The sequence below is a fragment of the Anomaloglossus baeobatrachus genome, chromosome 4, assembly GCF_048569485.1.
Source record: "Anomaloglossus baeobatrachus isolate aAnoBae1 chromosome 4, aAnoBae1.hap1, whole genome shotgun sequence".
NCBI classification, from domain to species: domain Eukaryota; kingdom Metazoa; phylum Chordata; class Amphibia; order Anura; family Aromobatidae; genus Anomaloglossus; species Anomaloglossus baeobatrachus.
In genome coordinates this window covers 32,044,464-32,070,276 of record NC_134356.1, presented here as the reverse complement: position 1 = coordinate 32,070,276, position 25,813 = coordinate 32,044,464, and the positions used below count along the sequence as shown (strand labels likewise).

General features: G+C 43.6%; 1 protein-coding gene across 1 annotated transcript in view; it reads right to left on the bottom strand.

The window, feature by feature from the left end:
* PHF21B (PHD finger protein 21B) overlaps positions 1-25,813 on the bottom strand; it is a 164,294-nt gene that overhangs the window by 30,226 nt on the left and 108,255 nt on the right. Inside the window, exons 3-6 of the mRNA XM_075344209.1 lie at positions 20,497-20,589; positions 3,795-4,139; positions 492-614; positions 153-204 (exon numbers count right to left, since the gene is read on the bottom strand). Of these exons, the coding sequence (XP_075200324.1) occupies positions 153-204; positions 492-614; positions 3,795-4,139; positions 20,497-20,589 (613 nt within the window). The remainder of the gene's footprint in view (positions 1-152; positions 205-491; positions 615-3,794; positions 4,140-20,496; positions 20,590-25,813) is intronic.

The window sequence follows — 25,813 nt, the reverse complement described above, 5'->3', positions numbered from 1 at the left end:
TTGGGCGGCTAAAATATTCCTAAATTGCCAACATTAATACTGGTAACTGTGTGATCATATTGCTTGTCACCCGATTCTTTATATAGAAACACAGCTAATAAATAATTAAAAACAATGAGCATTGTAAAAAAAAATTCTAAATTATAACTTACCTTCTAGATGTTCTGTCGTAACAAGGCCTAGCGATACCATAAAGGCAATTTTCTGAGGACAAAAAAGAGTTATCAAAGACTGAGGCTAATACAAATTAATACACAAAAAAGCGTCTGAAAAAACCCCCCTAAAATTCGGCTATTGGTAAGGCAACCAGTTGTAATCTAAAGAGGAAAAAGTCAACTAGTGTTCGATTCCCCTGCAGCGCCCCCAAAGTTCCCACTCTCTATGTAAAGCACAGGACCTCCAGAGAGACACTAAAGATATGGCCCTGATCATAAAGCCAACTCAAGACATCTTGATTATTTTTACCACTGAGTACCAAGTCTAAGTCTTACCTCTGGATTTTCCTCCTTTTTCTTTTTGGCAGCTGGGGGTCCCTGAGGAGGTTCTTCACAACGTTTCTTAATCTCAGTCTTGATCTCTGGTTGACTCTGAACTTGAGGTTGTATGATGATTACCTAAAACACACATGATACCATCTTGGATTCCTGAGCTTAGTAAAGAACTTGGCTGATATTGGTGAAGAATTGTCAGGTAATCTCTTGTTCATCTTGACCATTGACCTCCAACCTAAGGCTCTTCTCAAAGAATGACCCAACATCAGAACATGCAGGAAATTGGCTGAAGAACTACAGATCAGAGACCGGTGACCTACATCCAAATCAAATTTAGACATTACGAGAGCTCCATTTAATTGGGCCAAAGTGGAGGTAGATGGGCTGTTAATTGGCCAGGATCTCATATTTAAAGAATTTTGTGCAAGACAAAGACGTATTGGTCTCTTTCACCTCCAATGCTCATGCCACCTATTCGAAAGATGACCATAGTCATAGTAGACCTAGACCATAGTTTACCTAGACCCAAATCAACTTTAGACATTATGAGAGCTCCATTTAATTGGGCCCAAAGTGGAGGTAGCTGGGCTGCTAATTGGCCAAGAGCTCATAGTTAAAGAACTTTGTGCAAGACAAAGACGTATTGGTTTCTTTCTATACCACTGCTCGAGCTACCATAGTCATCGTAGCCCTAGACCTAGACCATAGTTGACCTAGAACCAAATCAATTTTACACATTACGAGAACTCCAATTATTGGGCCCAAAGTGGAGGCAGATGGGCTGTTAATTGGTCAAGAACTTTGTGAAAGACAAAGACGTATTGGTCTCTTTTGTCTCCAGTGCTCAAGCTACCTATTTTAAAGATGGCCATAGTCATAGTCATAGTAGATTGATTTAATCAAAGGGTGGCTTGATGATGTCCAGTGAAGACCCTTCATAGTGACTCATACAGTTAGGTCCAGAAATATTTGGACAGTGACACAAGTTTTGTTATTTTAGCTGTTTACAAAAACATGTTCAGAAATACAATTATATATATAATATGGGCTGAAAGTGCACACTCCCAGCTGCAATATGAGAGTTTTCACATCCAAATCGGAGAAAGGGTTTAGGAATCATAGCTCTGTAATGCATAGCCTCCTCTTTTTCAAGGGACCAAAAGTAATTGGACAAGGGACTCTAAGGGCTGCAATTAACTCTGAAGGCGTCTCCCTCATTAACCTGTAATCAATGAAGTAGTTAAAAGTTCTGGGGTTGATTACAGGTGTGTGGTTTTGCATTTGGAAGCTGTTGCTGTGACCAGACAACATGCGGTCTAAGGAACTCTCAATTGAGGTAAAGCAGAACATCCTGAGCCTGAAAAAAAAGAAAAAATCCATCAGAGAGATAGCAGACATGCTTGGAGTAGCAAAATCAACAGTCGGGTACATTCTGAGAAAAAAGGAATTGACTGGTGAGCTTGGGAACTCAAAAAGGCCTGGGCGTCCACGGATGACAACAGTGGTGGATGATCGCCGCATACTTTCTTTGGTGAAGAAGAACCCGTTCACAACATCAACTGAAGTCCAGAACACTCTCAGTGAAGTAGGTGTATCTGTCTCTAAGTCAACAGTAAAGAGAAGACTCCATGAAAGTAAATACAAAGGGTTCACATCTAGATGCAAACCATTCATCAATTCCAAAAATAGACAGGCCAGAGTTAAATTTGCTGAAAAACACCTCATGAAGCCAGGTCAGTTCTGGAAAAGTATTCTATGGACAGATGAGACAAAGATCAACCTGTACCAGAATGATGGGAAGAAAAAAGTTTGGAGAAGAAAGGGAACGGCACATGATCCAAGGCACACCACATCCTCTGTAAAACATGGTGGAGGCAACGTGATGGCATGGGCATGCATGGCTTTCAATGGCACTGGGTCACTTGTGTTTATTGATGACATAACAGCAGACAAGAGTAGCTGGATGAATTCTGAAGTGTACCGGGATATACTTTCAGCCCAGATTCAGCCAAATGCCGCAAAGTTGATCGGACGGCGCTTCATAGTACAGATGGACAATGACCCCAAGCATACAGCCAAAGCTACCCAGGAGTTCATGAGTGCAAAAAAGTGGAACATTCTGCAATGGCCAAGTCAATCACCAGATCTTAACCCAATTGAGCATGCATTTCACTTGCTCAAATCCAGACTTAAGACGGAAAGACCCACAAACAAGCAAGACCTGAAGGCTGCGGCTGTAAAGGCCTGGCAAAGCATTAAGAAGGAGGAAACCCAGCGTTTGGTGATGTCCATGGGTTCCAGACTTAAGGCAGTGATTGCCTCCAAAGGATTCGCAACAAAATATTGAAAATAAAAATATTTTATTTGGGTTTGGTTTATTTGTCCAATTACTTTTGACCTCCTAAAATGTGGAGTGTTTGTAAAGAAATGTGTACAATTCCTACAATTTCTATCAGATATTTTTGTTCAAACCTTCAAATTAAACGTTACAATCTGCACTTGAATTCTGTTGTAGAGGTTTCATTTCAAATCCAATGTGGTGGCATGCAGAGCCCAACTCGCCAAAATTGTGTCACTGTCCAAATATTTCTGGACCTAACTGTATATATGGCCATGCTGCAAACGCAAGCTTAGGAGCATGAGACGAAAGATCAGATGAGATGAAATGGTTCTTCTTCTTGAGACCTCCTCAAACTTAACTTGGGGCTGTGAAGATGCCATAGGAAAGATTGTAATGGAGCCTCATGGTACAGACTTTGCCAAGCAATCAAAATGTATCAGGGCTCTTATGTTTTTGGACAAATGTTCCATGACACACGAGCTCATACTTAAAGTACTTTCTGCAAGACAAAGACATATTGGTCTCTTTCGACACCACTGCTCAAGCTACCTATTCGTAAGATGACTATAATTCATAGTAGACTTAATTTAATCAAAGGTTGGCTTGAAGATCTCAAGTGAAGACCCTTCATAGTGACTCATATATATGGCCATACTGCAAACGCAAGCTTAGGAGCATCAGAAGAAAGATCAGATGAGAGTACATAAAATTGTTCTGAGATGACATAAAATAGTTGTTCCTGAGACCTCCTCAAAATTAGCTTGGGGCAGTGGAGATCCCATTTGAGAGATTATAATGGATACCAGACTTTGGCAAACCATCAAAAAGTATATTGGGGCTCTTAACCCTCCATGTTTTGGACAAATGGTCCATGGCAAAGGAGTCCTGCACAGGTTCCCATTGGTAAAGGGAACAGGATGAACCAGGGCAGGTAGGGAAGGTAATCAACTTTTTGAACCTACCTTGCTGTCGGCGCTGATTAGCAGAGGTTGAACTTTGATGCTGTCATTCACCATAGAAATGTTGCTGGTGTTTATGGGGTTTGCATTGCTTGGCGAGGTGGAAATAATGGCGTAGGCCACACCTCCGCTGGATAGAGGCGAAGAAATTGTTGTTTCCGATGAGCTCTGAGACTGGCCCTTGGAAGCCTGGAGGTGACTGACGGTATTGTTGGCAGTGGGAAGGGCTGGGCTGGGGTTTTTGATACTGACGACTGTGGCCTTTTGAAATGTAGGGGGTTGTTTTGAAAGCTGGTCTCTGTAGGGGGAGATGGGAAGGCTTTCTGGAATCAGAGTCTTTGGCCTAACCTGTAATAAAAAAGACAAAACAATTTTTTATGAATCTTTAGGAGATCGAAGATAAGAGATTTGTTGGGGGAATGGGTGTTCTATTACTATTAAGTTTAAGCAGGGGCGTGAACTAAGAAAGGTGGAGCAAAAAAAAAAATGAGGCCACTTTTTTTGGTTCACGTTTTCAATCCAACCCACTGGCCCCAATATGTATTTGTAGTGACCCCCCACAGTACTGGAAAGCTATGAGGGGCTGTGCTCTGACTCAATGGTATAATACAGATTCTATTCTAGTATTTGACAACTGTTTGGTCATGAAAATGCATGGTAGTTATAGCGCCATCCTTGTATCTCACCAAGGGCGGAGCGATTATCGTTGCAAGGATCGCGACTGCGACAAGGCCCGGGTGGTGCAGGGGTCCACTGGCCCAGCCCCTGCTTCAGCTGGAGGTGTATCTGAGGGCACACATCCAGCTGAAAGGCATTGCGGTGCAGAGACTTGTCTGGTCCCTGCACTGCAATACATGGTGTCGGCAAACAGAAGCCGGCAGCTTCAGCTTTCCCCTTGACTGATATGGATTACGATGACGTCATGCATTGCCATAGCATGGACGCCGGCTATAGAAGAGGACACGTATGACTTGGCAGCTGGGCAGGGTGAGTATAGTATATACCAGAAAGGGCCCAGGAGAGGAACATAAGTATCAGGAGGGGGACAGTATATACCAGAATGGGGGACATATATACCAGGATGGGGGAGATACCAAGATGGGGGGCATATATACCAGGATGGGGGACATATTTACCAGGAAGTAGCCCAGGATGGGGTATATTAGAACAGGATGGAGGACATTACTACATAATGGGGGGATGACAACACATATATATAGGACTTAGAACGCTAAATGTATACATATATATCTGACCAACATGCGGGGATGGGAGGGCCCAGGTCCAAGTATTGCACCGAGGCCCATTGAACTTTGGTTATGCCACTGTTTCTCACTGTAAGGGATCCACCAGAACCGAGGACTGGTTTGAGTTATATCTGCTTATTTTATATCAATAATCCAAAACACCCATTCACACATTGTTAAAGAGATACTCTTCAAATACGACCAGTCACCGGGTCAAAGAGAACCTTTTTTTTTACTCTTAGTTTATTCCGGCAGCTCCCCCGATTACTCTTTTTTTTATTCTGTTAATCCAGCGCTATGGGTGTTTTTATTTAGTACAAATTTATATGATCTTTATGGTTCCTCTGGGGCGTGTCCTTATGCTGCTTTGACTAATTAACCTGTAAGCCACACCCACTTGTAAAAGATCATTAAAATTATTCTCTAATAAAAAGGTTTATTTCTCTGAAACCATATTGCGTATTTAAAAAAAAAAAAAAAAGAACTGGAATACTCTGGGGAAAAGAGAGAATAACATCAAAGAAAAATCTGTCCACGTTTGACAAGTTTTGTTTAAAGGGATTATTTTTTATCCTTTTTTTCAAAAATAATATTACTTTTGTCTATAGATTGTTCTTTGTATTGTTCCTCATCCCTATTGTAGTAAATAGAGCTAAGCTGCTATAGTAGATACTGTTTAAGGAATAAGATGCTTTAAAAAGGCAGGTTTGTTTTATAATTCTTGACAGCTTACCCCTTTAAGATGACGACCTGTCATCAGGACAATATTAGCGAGTTTGTGCTTTTATTTTATTCCTCCCTTTTTTAATTTGCTGTAGGGTTTCAGAGATATGAGTCTATTCATTTAGTTCTAATTTTTTACAATTTTTACTATGGAGGCTTAGTTCATTGGTTAATTATGCAGAGGAGCCAAAAGACATGCCCCCGAGGATCCTGTGATACTGCATAACATCCTATTATAAAAGGGAATATTCAGGGGAGCGGAGAGAATAAAATTAGAGCAAACATTTTATATACTACTAGCTGTACTACCCAACTTCGCCTGGGTTAATAACTGCTGTTAACAAAATAGAATGTATTAACAAAAATGTATTCTGCACACAAACACCACAAAACAAATAGATATAAATGTAATTATAATGTCTGTCTCCCCCTCTGTATATATCTCTCTGTCTCTCTCTCTATCTCTTTGTCTGTCTGTCTCTTTCCCTGTCTGTCTCTGACTGTCTCTGTCTCTTTCTCCGTCTGTCTCAATCTCTTTCCCTGTCTATCTATCTCTTTCCCTGTCTGTCTATCTTTGTCACTTTCCCTGTCTGTCTCTTTCCCTGTCTGTCTCTTTCCCTCTCTTTCCCTGTCTGTCTCTTTCCCTCTCTTTCCCTGTCTGTCTCTTTCCCTCTTTCCCTCTGTCTCTTTCCCTGTGTCTGTCTCTTTGTCTGTCTCTTTACCTGACTTTGTCTGTCTCTTACCCTGTCTGTCTCTTTCCCTCTCTTTCCCTGTCTCTGTTTCCCTGTATCTGTCTCTGTCTCTTTGTCTATGTCTGTCTCTTAACCTGTCTCTTTCTTTCCCTGTCAGTCTGTCTCTTTGTGTCTGTCTCTTTGTGTCTGTCTCTTACCCTGTCTATGTCTGTTTCTTACCCTGTCTGTGTCTGCCTCTTTCCCTGGCTGTGTCTGTCTCTTTCCCTGGCTGCATTGTGACACGCCAACATTCCATATAAGGGCGTGGCTGCGCATTCTTCTGAAGTTCTGGCTGCACTGTGGCTCCCAGCTCCATTTGCTTTAATGGAGGCAGGTTTTTTTGTGAATAACTGTGAAGAGCGGGGTTAAAATTTCCCCTCAAAACATAGCCTATGACGCTCTCGGGTTCCAGAAGTGTGTGTGCAAATGTTTGTGGCTGTAGCTGCGACGGTACAGATGCCAATCCCGGACATACACACACACACACACACACACACACATTCATCTTTATATATTAGATATAAGAACGCATACAAGAGATGACTTGTACCGTAAATCTCAGCATGCCATAGTAGCTACAAATATTCACATGCACTCTACAACATCTGTACAGTTTTCTAAACCTCACAAAAGATAATTACTTTTCCTCAAGTCAAGGGCAAAATGTGCGATTGGTATGAAAACAGTATTTTTCTGTACATGATAGCAAAAATTGTTCAAATATTGAGCGTGAAACATAAACATGCGGCCAAACATCATTCAGTAACATACATAGAAAAATGTGATCGCTAAGCACTGAGCAGCATAAACTTGGCAAACAATTCTCATTTTCCTCATAGGGGGTAATGCTGGAGCATAAAACGAAAAATAAAAATCAGCCGTCCATTATAATTTATAGATTTACCAACAGGATTTTATAGGACACTGGGATGCGGAATAGGAAAAAACAACATCTATATGTAATAAACAGAATTTAGGACATTTAGTCTCCGTGGTATAATTATAGGAACAGCGGGCCCAAAAATCTGAGAAATGTAAACAGATTTTAAAAAAGGCTCCATGGTGTTTGTGATTCTGTAGTTTTGCTGAAATCTTGCGGAGATCATAGAGATTAATTTCATTCTTATTCTATCCATTTGTGTATAGATAACATGGGGCGGGGCTTTACTAAATGGGTGGGGTTTAGTGTGCCAGGTCTCTTCTAATTGTAGACATAGCTTCTGCTGCGGCCAGTTGTCTTAAAGCCAGAAAGAAGTTGGATTTAAAGGAAATCTGTCATCAGAAAATACCACTAGACTTATTTTAGATTTGTGATTTTGTCCTTTCATGGAGAGTTTTCAGCAGACTCATTATCATCAGAGTGTCAAGTGCTATAAGGGGATAACTGGGGACAAAGGATCTTAAACTGGCTAGGGGGGCCCTAGTTGTCCCTTATCCCAGAGGTACTTCTGATGGTGAAGAGGTCTGGACCACCAGCATAGCCCTACTCCAGGCCAGCTCTTCTCCCCCAACCCTGTGGAAGGCAGAGATAGGAATGATTAATCCCACACAAAAAGACAAACAGGGGAAATAGCCCTGCTCCTGGCCAGCCCTTGCTCTAATACCCTTCTCCCCCATCCACGAGGAGAGCCATGATAGGAGTGATTAATCCCACACAAAAAGACAAACAGAGGAAATAGCCCTGCTCCTGGCCAGCCCTGCTCTAATACCCTTCTCCCTCATCCCTGAGGAGAGCCATGATAGCAATGATTAATCCCACACAAAAAGACAAGCAGGGGAAGTAGCCCTGCTTCTGGCCAGCCCTACTCTAAAGGCCACTTTACACGCAACGACATCGCTAACGAGATGTCGTTGGGGTCCCGGAATTCGTGACGCACATCCGGCCTCGTTAGCGATGTTGTTGCGTGTGAAATGCATGAACGACCGTTAATGATCAAAATAGCTTACCTTATCGCTGATCGTTGACACGTCGTTCTAATCCCAATAATCGTTGCTGTTGCAGGACGTAGGTTGTTCGTCGTTCCTGCGGCAGCACACATCGCTACGTGTGACACCGCAGGAACGAGGAACAACATCGTACCTGCAGCCGCTGGCAATGAGGAAGGAAGGAGGTGGGCGGGATGTTACGGCCGCTCATCTCCGCTACTCCGCTTCTATTGGGCGGCCGCTTAGTGACGTCGCTGTGATGCCGCACGACCTTCCCCCTTAGAAAGTAGGCGGTTTGCCGGCCACAGTGATGTCGCCAGGCAGGTAAGTACGTGTGACTGTTCCTAGCGATGTTATGCACCACGGGGAGCGATTTGCCCGTGACGCACAACTGACGGGGGCGGGTGCTTTCACCAGTGACATCGCTAGCGATGTCGCTGTGTGTAAAGTGGCCTTAATACCCCTCTCCCCCATCCCTGGGGAGACCGTGACAGGAGTGAGTAAAAATACAAAAATACAAACAGGGGAAATAGGCCTGCTCCTGGCCAGACCCGCTCTAATAGTCTTCTCCTCCATCCCCAGGGAGGGCAGTGACAGGAGTGATTAAACCCACACAAAAAGACAAACAGGGGAAACCAAAACTCTGTCACATAACTAGCACACACAGAGACAATTTGTGCTCAGGGGAAAATAAAGAACAGGGAGGAAGTAAACAGACAACAAGATTATTTCTACAATACAACAAATAACGCACAGTTTCCATAAACTGAAACAACAGAGCACATGGACTGGTATCGCAACAACTGTAATCAGCATGGGAGGATCCAATCCACAATCTTAAAAAGGGTAGAGGGTTGATGTGATAGGTCTCTCACAACATGTGACCCAAGAGACAATCACCAGGCTAGCAGAACTTAACTCCTGCAAGCCTGAAGCAACATGTGACTCAAGAGACAATCACCAGGCTAGCAGAACTTAACTCCTGCAAGCCTGAAGCAACATGTGACTCAAGAGACAATCACCAGGCTAGCAGAACTTAACTCCAGCAAGCCTGAACCAACATGTGACTCAAGAAACAATCAAAAGGCTAGTAGAAGTTAACTCCTGCAAGCCTGAACCAACATGTGACTCAAGAGGCAATCACCAGGCTAGCAGAACTTAACTCCTGCAAGCATGAACCAACATGTGACTCAAGAGACAATCACCAGGCTAGCAGAACTTAACTCCTGCAAGCCTGAACCAACATGTGACTCAAGAGACAATCACCAGGCTAGCAGAACTTAACTCCTGCAAGCCTGAACCAACATGTGACTCAAGAGACAATCACCAGGCTAGCAGAACTTATCTCCTGCAAGCCTGAAGCAACATGTGACTCAAGAGACAATCACCAGGCTAGCAGAACTTAACTCCTGCAAGCCTGAACCAACATGTGACTCAAGAGACAATCACCAAGCTAGCAGAAGTTAACTCCTGCAAGCCTGAACCAACATGTGACTCAAGAGACAATCACCAGGCTAGCAGAACTTAACTCCTGCAAGCCTGAAGCAACATGTGACTCAAGAGACAATCACCAGGCTAGCAGAACTTAACTCCAGCAAGCCTGAACCAACATGTGACTCAAGAAACAATCAAAAGGCTAGTAGAAGTTAACTCCTGCAAGCCTGAACCAACATGTGACTCAAGAGGCAATCACCAGGCTAGCAGAACTTAACTCCTGCAAGCCTGAACCAACATGTGACTCAAGAGACAATCACCAGGCTAGCAGAACTTAACTCCTGCAAGCCTGAACCAACATGTGACTCAAGAGACAATCACCAGGCTAGCAGAACTTAACTCCTGCAAGCCTGAACCAACATGTGACTCAAGAGACAATCACCAGGCTAGCAGAACTTAACTCCTGCAAGCCTGAACCAACATGTGACTCAAGAGACAATCACCAGGCTAGCAGAACTTAACTCCTGCAAGCCTGAACCAACATGTGACTCAAGAGAAAATCACCAGGCTAGCAGAACTTAACTCCTGCAAGCCTGTACCAACATGTGACTCAAGAGACAATCACCAGGCTAGCAGAACTTAACTCCTGCAAGGCTGAACCAAAGAGAACACAGCTCAGTCGACGCTCAAGCCTGTGAGAGAAACCTAGCAAAAGACCTATTGTTTAGTGTCAGACTCTGTTGTGTGAACAGCCTCAGATGCTGCTCTGACACTCAGTGAGTTTTGAGCTAAACTTCATGTGACATAGAGACAGGCTACAATAACAAGTAACATCTCTGTACACAGCTGATAAAACAGAATCTACCAATCATAATAGACCATTTGACATCTCACCTCCTTCTCCCTTCACAATGACTTTTGCACGCGCTCATTAGATGCTTCAATACAAAAAATACGGTCTCAGTTTATTGCTGCTCATGTACATGTGTATTTCCTGAAAATTAGGAAGAAAAAGTCTTAAAAAAATCCCCAGTGGCCAGCGTGAGAATTACAACATTGCTATATTTTTTTTTTCAAAATATGGATATGGAAAAAAATGTCCTCAAATAATAAATTTAGCACAAAAAATGGATTTTAATATTTTAGGTAATTTTCTGATGACAGATTTTCTTTAAGGTTTGGGAAAAGTAAAGAGTTAGAAGAAATGTTCTCGTTCTTGTATGAATACATTACTTGGGCATTTTTACTACACCGTGTGCAGAATTATTAGGCAAGTTGTATTTTAGAGGATTTTTTTTATTATTGATCAACAACTATGTTCTCAATCAACCCAAATGACTCATAAATATTAAAGCTTAATATTTTTGGAAGCTGGAGGGCTTTTTAGATTTGGCTATCTTAGGAGGAGATCTGTTTGTGCAGGTGACTATTACTGTGCAGAATTATTAGGCAACTTAATAAAACCAAATCTATTCCCATCTCACTTGTTTATTTTCACCAGGTAAACCAATATAACTGCACAAAATTTAGAAATAAACATTTCTGACATGCAAAAACAAAACCCCAAAAAATTAGTGACCAATATAGCCCCTTTCTTTATGCTTTATGCACTCAGCAGCCACCATCCATAGATTCTGTCAGTTGCTTGATCTGTTTACGATCCACATTGCGTGCAGCAGCCACCACAGCCTCCAGACACTGCTCCCAGAGGTGGACTGTTTTCCCTCCCTGTAGATCTCACATTTTATGAGGGACCACAGGTTCTCTATGGGGTTCAGATCAGGTGAACAAGGGGCCATGTCATTATATTTTCATCTTTTAGACCTTTACTGGCCAGCCACGCTGTGGAGTAGTTGGATGCATGTGATGTAGCATTGTCCTGCATGAAAATCATGTTTTTCTTGACCGATACCGACTTCTTCCTGTACCACTGCTTGAAGAAGTTGTCTTCCAGAAACTGGCAGTAGGTCTGGGAGTTGAGCTTCACTCCATCCTCAACCCGAAAAGGTCCCACAAGTTGATCTTTGATGATACCAGCCCATACCAGTCCCCACCTCCACCTTGCTGGCGTCTGAGTCGGAGTGGAGCTCTCTGCCCTTTACTGATCCAGCCTCTGGCCCATCCATCTCGCCCATCAAGAGTCACTCTCATTTCATCAGTCCATAAAACCTTTGAAAAATCAGTCTTCAGATATTTCTTGGCCCAGTCTTGACGTTTTATCTCATGTGTCTTGTTCAGAGGTGGTGGTTTTTCAGCCTTCCTTACCTTGGCCATGTCCCTGAGTATGGCACACCTTGTGCTTTTTGATACTCCAGCTCTGAAATATGGCCAAACTGGTGGCAAATGGCATCTTGGCAGCTTCACGCTTGATTTTCCTCAATTCATGGGCAGTTATTTTGCTCCTTTTTTGCCCAGCACGCTTCTTGTGACCCTGTTGGCTATTTGCCATGAAACGCTTGATTGTTCGGTGATCACGCTTCAAAAGTTTTGCAATTTCAAGACTGCTGCATCCCTCTGCAAGACATCTCACAATTTTGGACTTTTCAGAGCCCGTCAAGTATCTCTTCTGACCCATTTTGCCAAAGGAAAGGAAGTTGCCTAATAATTAAGCACCCCTTATATAGGGTGTCGATGTCATTACACCGCACCCCTCCTCATTACAGAGATGCACATCACCTGATTTACTTCATTGGTAGTTGGCTCTCAGCCTATACAGCTTGGAGTAGGACGACATGTATAACAAGCATCATGTGATCACAATACTCATTTGCCTAATAATTCTGCACACAGTGTAGCTTTGAATTACAACATGAGATGTGGCAAGATCTAAGAAGTAGAAGATAAAAAGGAGGGACTTTTGTAACACCCGATTAGCCTTTTAAAAAAACTTTCAGGTTTGAAAAAATCCTTACCCAAAAACAGGTTCACTAAAGATTAACTGTTGGTTATGGATAATGGGTGGGGGGGGGGGGGCTCCTCTCTGAGATGATCTCAAAGCTCAGAGCATCATGGACCAAGATCAGGATCCCTAAAATCTATCAGGACCACCAAACTATATATAGTACTGAGAAAAGTAGTAAAGAAAAGTTCAAACATACCGTCTTAGATATAAATGGATATTTTATTACTGAAAATCAAGTTTGAATCTTTATGCAAATAAAGCTGCAAGTGCACTGAAGGTGGGCTAGTTGCCAGCAAGTGCACCAATCTTCCTAATTATTTTCCGCCTAATACAACCAGCCTCAGAAGACATAGCAGCAAAAAAGAGGGGGAAATTGAACACACGTGGGTGGCCGAGGGTGAGTAATAATGCGAAAGCACTTGACTTGAATGAACCCTCCCTCAATGCACTTGCAGGATAATTTACATAAATATTAAAAGTTGAATTTCACTGGGATGGGAAATTTATTTGCAACCAAAAAGGTATTTCTAAGTCTGTCTTTCACTGTCCAACCCAGCAATGTGGTAAGTTTGGTGACTCTGAAGCTCAGGATGGATTCCCTTTAAGAAACCGGTCTATATTGGTGTTAACTTTAAGGGGTACTTTGCACGTTGCGACATCGCTACTGCGATATCGTCGGGGTCAAATCGAAAGTGACGCACATCCGGTGCCGGTAACAACGTCGCAACGTGTAAAGTCTAGATGCGCCAATAAACGATCGCAAAAGCGTCGAAAATCAGTGATCTGTGTAGCGTCGGTCATTTTCATAATGTCGCACTAATAGGAGATACGATGTTGTTCCTCGTTCCTGCGGCAGCACACATCGCTGTGTGTGAAGCCGCAGGAGCGAGGAACATCTCCTTACCTGTGTCCACCGCCAATGAGGAAGGAAGGAGATGGGCGGGATGTTACGTCCCGATCATCTCCGCCCCTCCGCTTCTATTGGCCGTCTGCTGTGTGCCGCACGACACGCCCCCTTAGGAAGGAGGTGGGTCACCGGCCAGAGGGACGCAGGGCAGGTAAGTGCGTGTGAAGCTGCCGTAGCGATAATGTTCGCTACGGCAGCTATCACAAGATATCGCATGTGCGACGGGGGCGGGTACTATCGCGCTCGGCATTGCTAGCCGATGCTAGCGATGTCGCAACGTGCAAAGTACCCCTTAAGGGTGCTTTACACAAGACAATCTATAGTGCGATAGATCGTCGGGGTCACGGTTTTTGTGACGCACATCCGGCATCGCTTGTGACGTCGGGCTGTGTGACACCTCCGAGCGACGCAGTATCACTCACAAATCGTGAGTCATGTACTCGTCGCTCGGTTTCATAATCTCGTTTAATTGAAATGGCGCCGGTTGCTCATCGTTCCCGGGGTAGCACTCACCGCTTCGTGTGACACCCCGGGAACGATAAACAGCAGTTTACCTCCGTCCTGCGGCACCCGCCGGCTATGCGGAAGGAAGGAGGTGGGCGGGATGTTTACGTCCCGCTCATCTCCGCCCCTCCGCTTCTATTGTCTGGCGGCTGTGTGACGTCGCTGTGACGCCGAACGTCCCTCCGACTTCAGGAAGTGGACATTCGTCGCCCACAGTGAGGTCGTCCAAAAGGTAAGTACGTGTGACGGGGGTTAAACGAGTTTGTGCGCCACGGGCAGCGATTTGCCCGTGATGCCAAAACGACGGGGGCGGGTACGATCGATTGTAAAATCGCACAATCGGTCGTCCCGTGTAAAGCAGGCTTTAGTCTTAATTAAAGTGTTGGCCGATAGGTTTTCCTCCGTTTGGCCAAGCAGCTTATTTTTCCCAAGAGCAAAAGGATCGTTTGTTAAAATATATGCCCTATATAATAGTCACCTTTTCCTATCCCTCACCTATCCCTTCCTCCACTCCTGTCTTCTCCTGTCTTAAGGCATCCAGTTACTCCTTATCTTCTCTTTTGCATCTTCTTCATCATCATCATCATCATCATCATGTCAAGTCATTGATCCCTGACATGTCCTGATGTGTTGAGGAATAGTCAGAAATGATGGTGCTGATGACACCGGAAGAAAAAAATTGATAGGATGCCTGAAGAGAAGATCAAACTTTTAGAATTTGGAGGCACCGAAGATGGTGGATGAGAAGACAGAAGGGAATGAAAGGGTGCCTGAAAAGAAGACTCTGGAGGCACCAAAGATAACAGGTGAGAAAAACAGAGGGAACAGCAGGATGCCTAAAGAGAAGACTGGACTATTAAAAAGTGGAGGTACCGAAGATTCTGAAAAAGAAGACCAGAAGGAATGTCAGAATGCCTGAAGAGAAGACTGGACTTGTAGAATCCGGAGACACTGAAGATGCCATAAAAGAAGACCAGAGGGAATGACAGAATGCATGAAGAGAAGTGCAGACTTCTGGAAGCACTGACAATGCCAGAAGAAAACATAGGAGGGAATGGCAGGAGGCCTGAAGAAAAGACTGGATTTTTAGAGTCCGATGGTACTGAAGATGCTGGAAGAGAAGACAGGACCGAGCAACAAGAAGCCTGAAGAAAAGACTGGACTTTGAAAATCCGGAGGCATCGAAGATGCTGAAAGAGAAGACCAGAGGGAACAGCAAGATGCCTGAAAGGAACACTGGACTTTTAGAATCTGGAGGCAACGAAGATAATCATAAAAGATGACAGGCGGGAATGACAGAATGCATGAAGAGAAGTGGAGACTTTTAGAATCCGGAAGGACCGACGATGCCAAAAGAGAAAACAGGAGGGAATGGCAGGATGCTGAAAGAATTACTGGACTTTCAGAATCAGGAGGCACCAAAGATGCCAAAAGAGAAGACCAAAAAGAATGACAGGATGCCTGCAGAGAAGACAGGACTTTTAGTATCCATAGGCACTGAAGATGCCAAAAAGAAGACTGGAAGGAATGACAGGATGCATGAACAGAAACCCAGACTTTTAGGATCCGTAGGCACCGAAGATACTAGAAGAAAAGACAGGCGGGAACAGCAGAATACATGGAAAAGAGACTGGATTTTTAGAATCTGTAGGCACCGAAGATGCCTAAAGAGAAGAACGGAGGGAACAGCAGGATGCCTGAAAAGAAGATTGGACTTTTAAAATCTGGAGGCCCCAAAGATATCAGAAGAGAAGAACGGAGGGAACAGCATGATGCCTGAAGAGAAGACTGGACTATTAGAAAATGGAGGTACTAAAGATGCCAAAAGAGAAGACTAGAGGGCAATGACAGGATCTCTAAAGAGAAGGCCGGACTTTTAGAATTTAGAGGTACCAAAGATGTCGAATGAGAAGACAGAAGGGAATGACAGAATGCCTGAAAAAAAGACGGAACTTTTAAAATCTGGAGGCACCAAAGATACCTAAAGAGCAAATTGGAGGCTGCCTTTAATTATCAGAAGAGAAGAATGGAGGGAACAACATGATGCCTGAAGAGAAGACTGGACTATTAGAAAATGGAGGTACTAAAGATGCCAAAACAGAAGACTAGAGGGGAATAACAGGATGCATGAGGAGAAAACCAGACTTTTAGGATCCACAGGCCCCAAAGATACCAGGAGAAAAGACCGTCGGGAACGGCCTTGAAAAGAGACTGGGTTTTTAGAATCTGTAGGCACTGAAGAAGTGAAGACAGGAGTGAATGACAGGATTCCTGAAAAGAAGGCTGGAGAATGCGGAAGAGAAGAACAAATCAGAAAGAACAATGCCTGAAGAGAAAAATGAACTGAATGAAAAATGAACCGAAGGTGCCGAATGAGAAGGCAGAAAGGAATGAAAGGATGCCTGAAAAGAAGACTCTGGAGGCACCGAAGATCCGAAGATGCCAGGAAAGAAGACCAGAGGGAACAGTATGATGCCTGAAGAGAAGACTGACTGGACTCTTAGTAAATGGAGGTACCAAAGATACCAGGAGAGAAGAACAGAGGGAACAGTATGATACCTGAAGAGAAGACTGGACTCTAATAAATGGAGGTACTAAAGATGCCGAAAGAGAAGACAAGAGGGGAACGACAGGATGCCCGAAGAGAAGACCAGACTTTTAGAATTTGGAGGCACTGAAGATGCTGGATGAGAAGACAGAAGGGAATGACAAAAGCCTGGACAGAAGACTGGACTTTTAAAACATGGAGGCACCGAAGAGACCAGGAGAGAAGAACAGAGGGAACAGCATGATGCCTGAAGAGAAGACTGGACTCTAATAAATGGAGGTACTAAAGATGCCGAAAGAGAAGACAAGAGGGGAACGACAGGATGCCCGAAGAGAAGACCAGACTTTTAGAATTTGGAGGCACTGAAGATGCTGGATGAGAAGACAGAAGGGAATAACAGAATGCCTGAACAGAAGACTGGACTTTTAAAACATGGAGGCACCGAAGATCCCCAAAGAGCAAATTGGAGGCTGCCTTTAATTTTCTTGGATTCGCGCAAAGAAAATGGCAAAAAAATTCAGATCCTAACAAATCAGAATTTTTTTCTGAATCCAACTTCCCTTGACTCAATTTGCTCCTCCTCACTCCTAAACGAATATTCCTTTCTATAATATTAATTTCTCTAATACTAATTACTACGCATCGATGAAATACTAATGGCTAATCCGCGGTTCAGCGCTGCGGTTGCCAGTTATTGCCGCATTGGTCTTAAGTTGTTAATTCTTGATTAAGGCACTGTCTTTGTTCGAGACATTTGCAGTGTTGGCAAGCTTGTCATTAAAATGCGTGCAGTTCCCGTCCTTGTGAATCTGAATAAGTGGTTGACTGCTTAAATGAGGAGCAAAAGTAATAATTGTCTATACGCGTTAATTTGAATTCTAATGGAATACACCTAGCAATTATGCAGGGAAGGGGGAGCACGTTTCACCTCTGTGCCGAAGCTCGCGCTAGACACTGAACCAATGAGAATATAATCTCTGATCTCAGGAATATCATTTGGACGGGAAAGAAAAGCTTTTAGTGGCCAAGAACATGACAAATTCATCATATCTGTATTTTTGTCCTTGACGAAATGATCATAATTAGACTTAAAGGGAAACTCCACCTTGAAGCCGGTTTAAAAATATTTAATTTCCATGTTAATAAAGGAACACTCCTGGAAAACGTATATCCTTGGAACTAGCCACTAGGAAGTGATGGAGACTACCTAGGCCCTCCCCCAAGGAGCAGGGAGTGACAGAGACCTATATACAGAGACTCATCCTTCTATATATTTTGCAAGTTTTCCCACCTACATAGAATAGAGAGGTCTGTAATTTTTATCATAGGTAACTTCAACTGTGACAGACAGGATAAAAAAAAAATCAGAAAATCCCATTATATGATTTGCATTTTATTGCATGTAATAAGTGTTTGATCACCGAGCGACCAGCAGGAATTCTGGCTCTCACAGACCTGCTATTTTTTCTCCTATTCTGCACTGATTACCTGTATTAATTGAACCTGTTTTAACTCATTACCTGTATTAAAGACAACTGTCCACACAATCAATCAGTCACACTCCAACGTCTCCACCATGGAAAAGACCAAACAGCTGTCTAAGGACACCAGGGGCAAAGTGGTAGGCTTACACAAGGCTGGGATAAGCTACAGGATAATAGGCAAGCAGCTTGGTGAGAAGACGACAACTGTTGGCGTAATTATTAGGAATGGAAGAAACACAAGATGACTGTCAATCTTACTCCATCTAGGGCTCCATACAAGATCTCCCCTCGTAGGGTAAGTATGATTCTGAGAAAGGTCAGGAATCAGCCTAGAACTACTGCTCAATGAACTGAAGATCCCTGTTACCACAGTCTCAAAGATTACCATTAGTAATACACTATGCAGTCATGGATTAAAATCCTGCAGGGCACGCCAGGTCTCCCTGCTCACGTCAGCCCATATCCATGCACTTTAGAAGTTCAGCAGTGACCATGTGGATGATCCATAGAAGGCATGGGAGAAGGTAATGTAATCAGAGGAGACCAAAATAGAAGTTTTTGGTATCAACTTCAATCACCGTGTTTGGAGGAAGAAGGATGATTATAACTCCCAAGAACATTGTCCCAAAGTGAAACATGGGGTGAAAACATCATACTTTGGGGGGCTTTTCTGCAAAGGGGACAGGACGACTGCATTGTATTGACAGGAGGACAGATGGGGTCATGTATTGCAAGATTTTGGCCAATAACCTCCTTCCCTCATTGGGTCTTCGAGAACGACAATGATCCCAAACACACGGCCAGGGCAACTAGGCAGTGGCTCTGTAAGGTACTAGAGTAGCCTAGCCAGTCTCCAGACCGGAACCCAATAGAAAATCTTTGGAGGGAGCTGAAACTCAATGTTGCCCAGTGACAGCCCCGAAATCTGAAAGATCTGGAGAAAATTTGTATGGATGAGTGTCCTGAAAGATCTGGAGGAGATCTGTATGGAAGAGTGACCTGAAAAATATGGAGAAGATCTGTATGGAGGAGTGACCTGAAAGATCTGGAGAAGATCTGTATGGAGCAGTGACATGAAAAATATGGAGAAGATCTGTATGGAGGAGTGACCTGAAAGGATCTGGAGAAGATCTGTATGGAGGAGTGACCTTAAAAATATGTAGAAGATCTGTAAGGAGGAGTGACCTGAAAGATCTAGAGAAGATCTGTATGGAGGAGTGACCTGAAAGATCTGGAGAAGATCTGTATGGAGGCGTGACCTGAAAGATCTGGAGAAGATCTGTATGGAGGAGTGACCTGAAAGATCTAGAGAAGATCTGTATGGAGGAGTGACCTGAAAAATATGGAGAAGATCTGTATGGAGGAGTGACCTGAAAGATCTAGAGAAGATCTGTATGGAGGAGTGACCTGAAAGATCTAGAGAAGATCTGTATGGAGGAGTGACCTGAAAGATCTGGAGAAGATCTGTATGGAGGAGTGACCTGAAAGATCTGGAGAAGATCTGTATGGAGGAGTGACCTGAAAAATATGGAGAAGATCTGTATGGAGGAGTGACCTGAAAGATCTAGAGAAGATCTGTATGGAGGAGTGACCTGAAAGATCTGGAGAAGATCTGTATGGAGGACTGACCTGAAAGATCTGGAGAAGATCTGTATGGAGGAGTGACCTGAAAGATCTAGAGAAGATCTGTATGGAGGAGTGACCTGAAAGATCTGGAGAAGATGTGTATGAAGTCACCAAAATCCTTGCTGCAGTGTGTGCAAACCTAGCACACAATCTACCAGAAACGTCCGACCTCTAATGATAAACAAAGGTTTCTACCAAATATTAAGTTCTGTTTTTCTATTGTATCAAATACCTATTTCATGCCATAAAATACAAATTATTTAGTTAAAAATCATTCAATGGGATTTTCTTTTTTCTATTCTGTCTGTCACAGTAGAAGTTCTTTGTAGGTTGTAAACCTTGCAAAAACAGCAGAGGATCAGATACTTATTTTCCCCACTGTTTTGTGTTGCCAGCCTGCTTTATCCAGACCTTCACCATTGAACAGCACTATCGGTAACTCAATATAACCCTTAAATTATAATGAGATGTCTCTGCTTATTCTGTTCCAGTCCATACGGAAAAGCTAAGAAAGTATCTACAAACAAAGGACATATCAGCCTATCGAAATGACTTGATACTTGATCATTTGTGTTTTTTCAAAGGTAAAGTTGACCTTCCTGGCAATAGGGAATCAATTTTATAAAAAGAAATAAATAAATAAGCTATTACCATTAGTGAGTAACGTAGTTACCTGAGGTAGCACTGCTGGTCCATGTCCTGCCAATCTGTGCAAGGAGCTGACCTGAGGGACTTTAATTGGCACTGCAGTTATGGTGCCCAATGTCTGTAAAAAGAAAAACAAGAGAAAACATTTGATCAGTCAAAGTTGGATGGGCTACAAAAGTCAAAATACAAAGAGCTTGTGATGTTCGTCCATAAGTGGCACTAGACACTACTTGCGTGCAGTGAATGGAGAGGTAGTCAGACAAGACGAGATCAGAAACCCGGACATGACAGGACACTGGGAACATACAGAGATAAGGTCAAAATACATGTCAAGGGTCAGGATTCCAAGAGAATACATCCAAAATACAGGGAGCAGACGGGTACGTGGTCAGGAAAAGGTCCGAGGTTAGAAGCCGGGAGGTAATGACAGGACACTGGGGACATGCAGAGATGAGGTCCAGATACAAGCCGAGGGTCAGGATTCCAGGAGAGTATATACAGGACATAGGGAGCAGGCGGGGACATGGTCAGCAGGAGGTCTGAGGTCAGAAGCCAGGAGGTAAGGACAAAAACAGGGAGGCAGGCAAAGTCAACAACAGTCCAGAGTCGAGAAGCCAAAATCAGATCACTGTACACAACGGGAGCCGAGAGCACTACTGTATAACCAGGAAGTATGACTGGTGACGTTTCGGGTGAGCACGCTCCAAAATGAAGCAGAGCAATCACCGGGAACATGGAGCATCTGCGTAGGCACTTGCCAGGACCATGTAGAATCCAGTGTTGAGAAACAACCTGTCCATAGAAACTCCAGACAACCAGCAGAGCATCCAACTTGCAAAATGCTCTGCACGATGGAACAGCAAATATTAGCTTTGCAGGAGAGCATTGCAGGCAGACCATCACAGCACAAGATGCTCTGCACATCAGAACCATGACAGAGCTTAAATATGTAAGAATTGTTAAAGGGGTGGTCCAAATTAGCAAGGGCATCCAGAAATCAGCTCTGATCTGTGAAGGAATTTGCTACCAAGTGATTTATTTCATTACAGCACTCCCACAGGAAATATGAAGAATTACATTGAGTCCTCCAAAGTGAAGACACTCTGTTGGTAGCCCATTTGCAATCCGGGCAATAAATGAGGTTGCTAAACCTCAGGTAATAACTCTGAATTCCCTAAAAGGGGATTTCATAATGTGTTTTCTAAAACAGTTGACCACTTTGAAAACCCTTTTCTCTTTACAAAAACCAATTATTCCTCTGCCGGGAGTTTGAGGATGCTCCTGGAATTGTAGATGCAATAGAAATTTCATGGATGAAAAAGTAATAGATTACCTTTTCTTGTCTCTGAGAGGTGGGGAGGGTAATGATGTTAGGGATTTTGTCAGACTCCAGTACATTAATGTTTTTATCCTCCATTTGCAGAGCTTAGAAATGTCAGCCCCGAAACATCACTGCACAATTCCAAAACCACTGACATTTTTAATAAATAGGCCAACATGTAGTTTTGTCACAAATACATAGTCCCCTGCTGTGTCCATATCTACCTGGAACCGTAGCAGCGATGTCACAGTGGACTCGTACACAATCCTCCCAAAGGTCACCAACATGGCGAGCCAGCCGGGATCCCCAGGAAAAATGGGCAATATGCCTAACTAGCTGTAGTACCCGGGCGTTGCCTGGGATGGTAACTATTTCTCTGTTTCTCTGACAGTCTCTGCCTGTCTTTGTGTGTCTGTGTGTCTGTCTCTGTCTGTCTCTGTATTAGTCTCTCTGTCTCTCTCTATCTCTGTGTCTGTCTGTCTGTCTCTCTCTCTATCTGTCTGTCAGTCTCGTTCCCCGTCTGTCTCGTTCCAGATCTGTCTTGTTCCTGGTCTGTCTCGTTCCAGGTCTGTCTCTTTCCTAGTCTGCCTCATTCCCATTTGTCTTGTTCCCCGTCTGTCTCGTTCCCCGTCTGTCTTGTTCCAGGTCTGTCTTGTTCCAGGTCTGTCCTGTTCCAGGTCTGTCTCTTTCCCCGTCTGTCTCGTTCCCCGTCTGTCTTGTTCCAGGTCTGTCTTGTTCCAGGTCTGTCTCTTTCCCAGTCTGCCTCGTTCCCATCTGTCTTGTTCCTCGTCTGTCTCGTTCCCCGTCTGTCTCGTTCCCCGTCTGTCTCGTTCCCTATCTGTCTCGTTCCCCGTCTGTCTCATTCCCCGTCTGTCTCGTTCCCCGTCTGTCTCTCTTTCCACGTCTGTCTTTCATTTCATGTCTGTCTGTCTGTGTCTGTGTCTAGCGATGACGCTCGTGAAAGCACATGCCCTCGTCGTTTGTGCGTCAAGGGCAATATCGCTAGTCCCCGTCACACGGACTTACCTGCCTAACGACGTCGCTGTGGCCGGCGAACTGCCTCTTTTCTAAGGAGGAGGTTTGTGCGGCATCACAGCAACGTTACACGGCAGGCGTCCAATTGAAGCGGAGGGGCAGAGAGCAGCCGCAGAAAAGTGACGCCCACCTCGTTGCCGGAGGACGCAGGTACAGTGTTGTTCGTCGTTCCTGGGGTGTCACACGTAGCGATGTGTGCTGCCTCAGGAACGACGAACAACCTGCGTCCCGCACCAGCAACGATATTTGGGATTTGAACGACGTGTCAACGATTTGGTGAGTATTTGCGATCGTTAGCGGTCGCTGGTACGTGTCACACGCAACGATGTCGTTAACGAGGCCGGATGTGCGTCACGAATTCTGTGACCCAACGACATCTCGTTAGCAATGTCGTTGCGTGTAACGGGGCCTTTACAGACTAGAATATGGCTGAAACACTAAAAAAGAATGTGTCATCAGCTTCAGGTTTTTTTTATCGAATGTCCTTTTTTTTGTATTTTTTATCTCCATATCACAATCTGTACTAAAAATCTTGTAATTCTCCTCCCCGGCCTCTAGGGCTATTGTAGACCCTGACTTCTTGTTGTTCCAGAAAATGCACATGTACATTATCCACATTGAACAGACTCAAACCATTTCTGTTGTATTGAAGGACCTAGTGACTATGTGCAAAGGTAATTCTAACGGGATGGGGGATCGGGAAGTAGGGTCAGCTGTGATATCACCTATTGTGTATATAGAGGTGTTGTCAGTCAATGAACAGGAAGAAGAGGAGGTGAGCTATGATATCAACTATTGTGAATGGTGGATTCCATGTTATCTACTGTATACAGATGTATCATCAGTCATTGTACAGGAGGAGGTGAGCTGTGACATCACCTATTGTGAATGGTGGATCCTGTGTTATCTACTCTATATAGAGGTGTTATCAGTTATTGTACAGGAGGAGGAGGAGGTGAGCTGTGACATCACCTATTGTGAATGGTGGATCCTATGTTATCTACTGTATATTGAGGTGTTATCAGTCATTGTACAGGAGTGGGAGGAGGTGAGCTGTGACATCACCTATTGTGAATGGTGGATCCTGTGTTATCTACTGTATATAGAGGTGTTATCAGTCATTGTAAAGGAGGGGAAGGAGGTGAGCTGTGATATTTTCTATTGCAAAGGCTGGATCCAGTGTTATCTACTGTATATAGACATGTTATCAGTCATTGTATAGGAGTAGCAGGAGGTGAGCTGTAACATCAAGAATTCTGAATGGTGGACGCCATGTTATCTACTGTATATAGAGGTGATATCAGTCATTGTATAGGGGGGGTCATTTTCTGAGACCTATATTTTTTTTGTCTGTTGATGAAGCTGTGTGGGCGTTTTCGGTGCTGAACTGCAGAATGTATTGATATGGTTTTGACATTTTAATCACTTATTATTGCATTTTCTAAGGGAATTGCTGTGACCGAAAAATGCTAATTCTGGCGGTTCTTTAGTATATAGGATAGGTGATCAATATCAAAGTTCTGGACAATTTCAATAACTAGTAGCGCAATTTTGTACCAAGATGACAAAGCTCTCAGTAAAATGAAGAGTTTCTGCCTATGCAGAGTGCAGTAGCCAACTTCAAACTCATCTCAAATTCTGAGGTCTGCATAGGCAGCTAAAGTACTGAATGATTGCATTTCACATGTGCTGTACTGGGTTTTCCCAATGCACACAGCGTCTTCCTCATCTTGTAATTCTGTGAGAGGATATAAAGGGACCTGCTTTCCCAAATTAAATTTAGTAGCCCACTGAAAAAAAAATCCCATTATAATAAATTCTACTTTTTACATACTCTTTCTGCCATGATGTGACTGTTGTATAGTGGCAGATATGGGCTCCTGTACTGTCCCTCATGCTAGGGGACTCTAAGTTATCCCTAACCTCCAGATTACCCCTAATGGTGGAGATGCTAGAGTCCCGTGCTTTACTCTTTACTATTCTCCTGACTTTACATTGATGCGCGACAATAACCCGAAACACCATGTCTGCAAACTGAGGTTCTGATCTGGCATAAGGCTCGTTATAGGGTCACTTTTTACTTTTAGGATTGCTAGACACTAGAGTTTATCTGAAGAGAAAATTTGCATAGTCTCCTGACCAAAATTAATCTGTCCCCCCTAGGGAAGGAAGGGGCAGGAGTGAAATGGTAACACAGATAAAGACAGACAGGGAAATCCCAAAACTCAGACAAACTGCACACTCACAGGAACAAACAGTAAGAGACTAAGGAGAAAAGCAAGAGTAGGAAGGCAGCAATAAAAGGACAATGAGGGTTAGCGCTATAACCGCACACAGCAACAAATTACTACAACCACCAGAATGTCTGGATCACAACACCTCTTCAGACTAGTATACAGATGCTCTAGCTGGCATTAAAGGAAGGGTCAAGCCAGCAAATATAGGAGGGAAGTGAAGAAAAGCAAGAGAAGGAAGGCAGCAATAAAAGGACAACAAGGGTTAACATTACAACTGAACACTGATCACAGCAACAAAGTACTACAACCACTTGAAAGTCTGGATCACAGCACCTCACCAGACCAGTATGGAGAAGCTATAGCTGACATTAAAGGAAGGGTCCAGCCAGCATATCTAGGAGGGGAGCAAAGAAAAGCAAGAGAAGGAAGGCAGCAATAAAAAGACAACAAGGGTTAACATTACACCTGAAAACTGCTTACAGCAACAAAGTACTACAACCACCTAAAAGTCTGGATCACAACACCTCACCAGACCAGTATAGAGAAGCTATAGCTAGCATTAAAGGAAGGGTCCAGCCAGCATATATAGGAGAGAAGCGAAGAAAAGCAAGAGAAGGAAGGCAGCAATAAAAGGACAACAAGGGTTAACACTACAACTGCTCACAGCAACAAAATATTACAACTACCAGATAGTCTGGATCACAGCACCTCACCAGACCAGTATAGAGAAGCTATAGCTGGCAATAAAG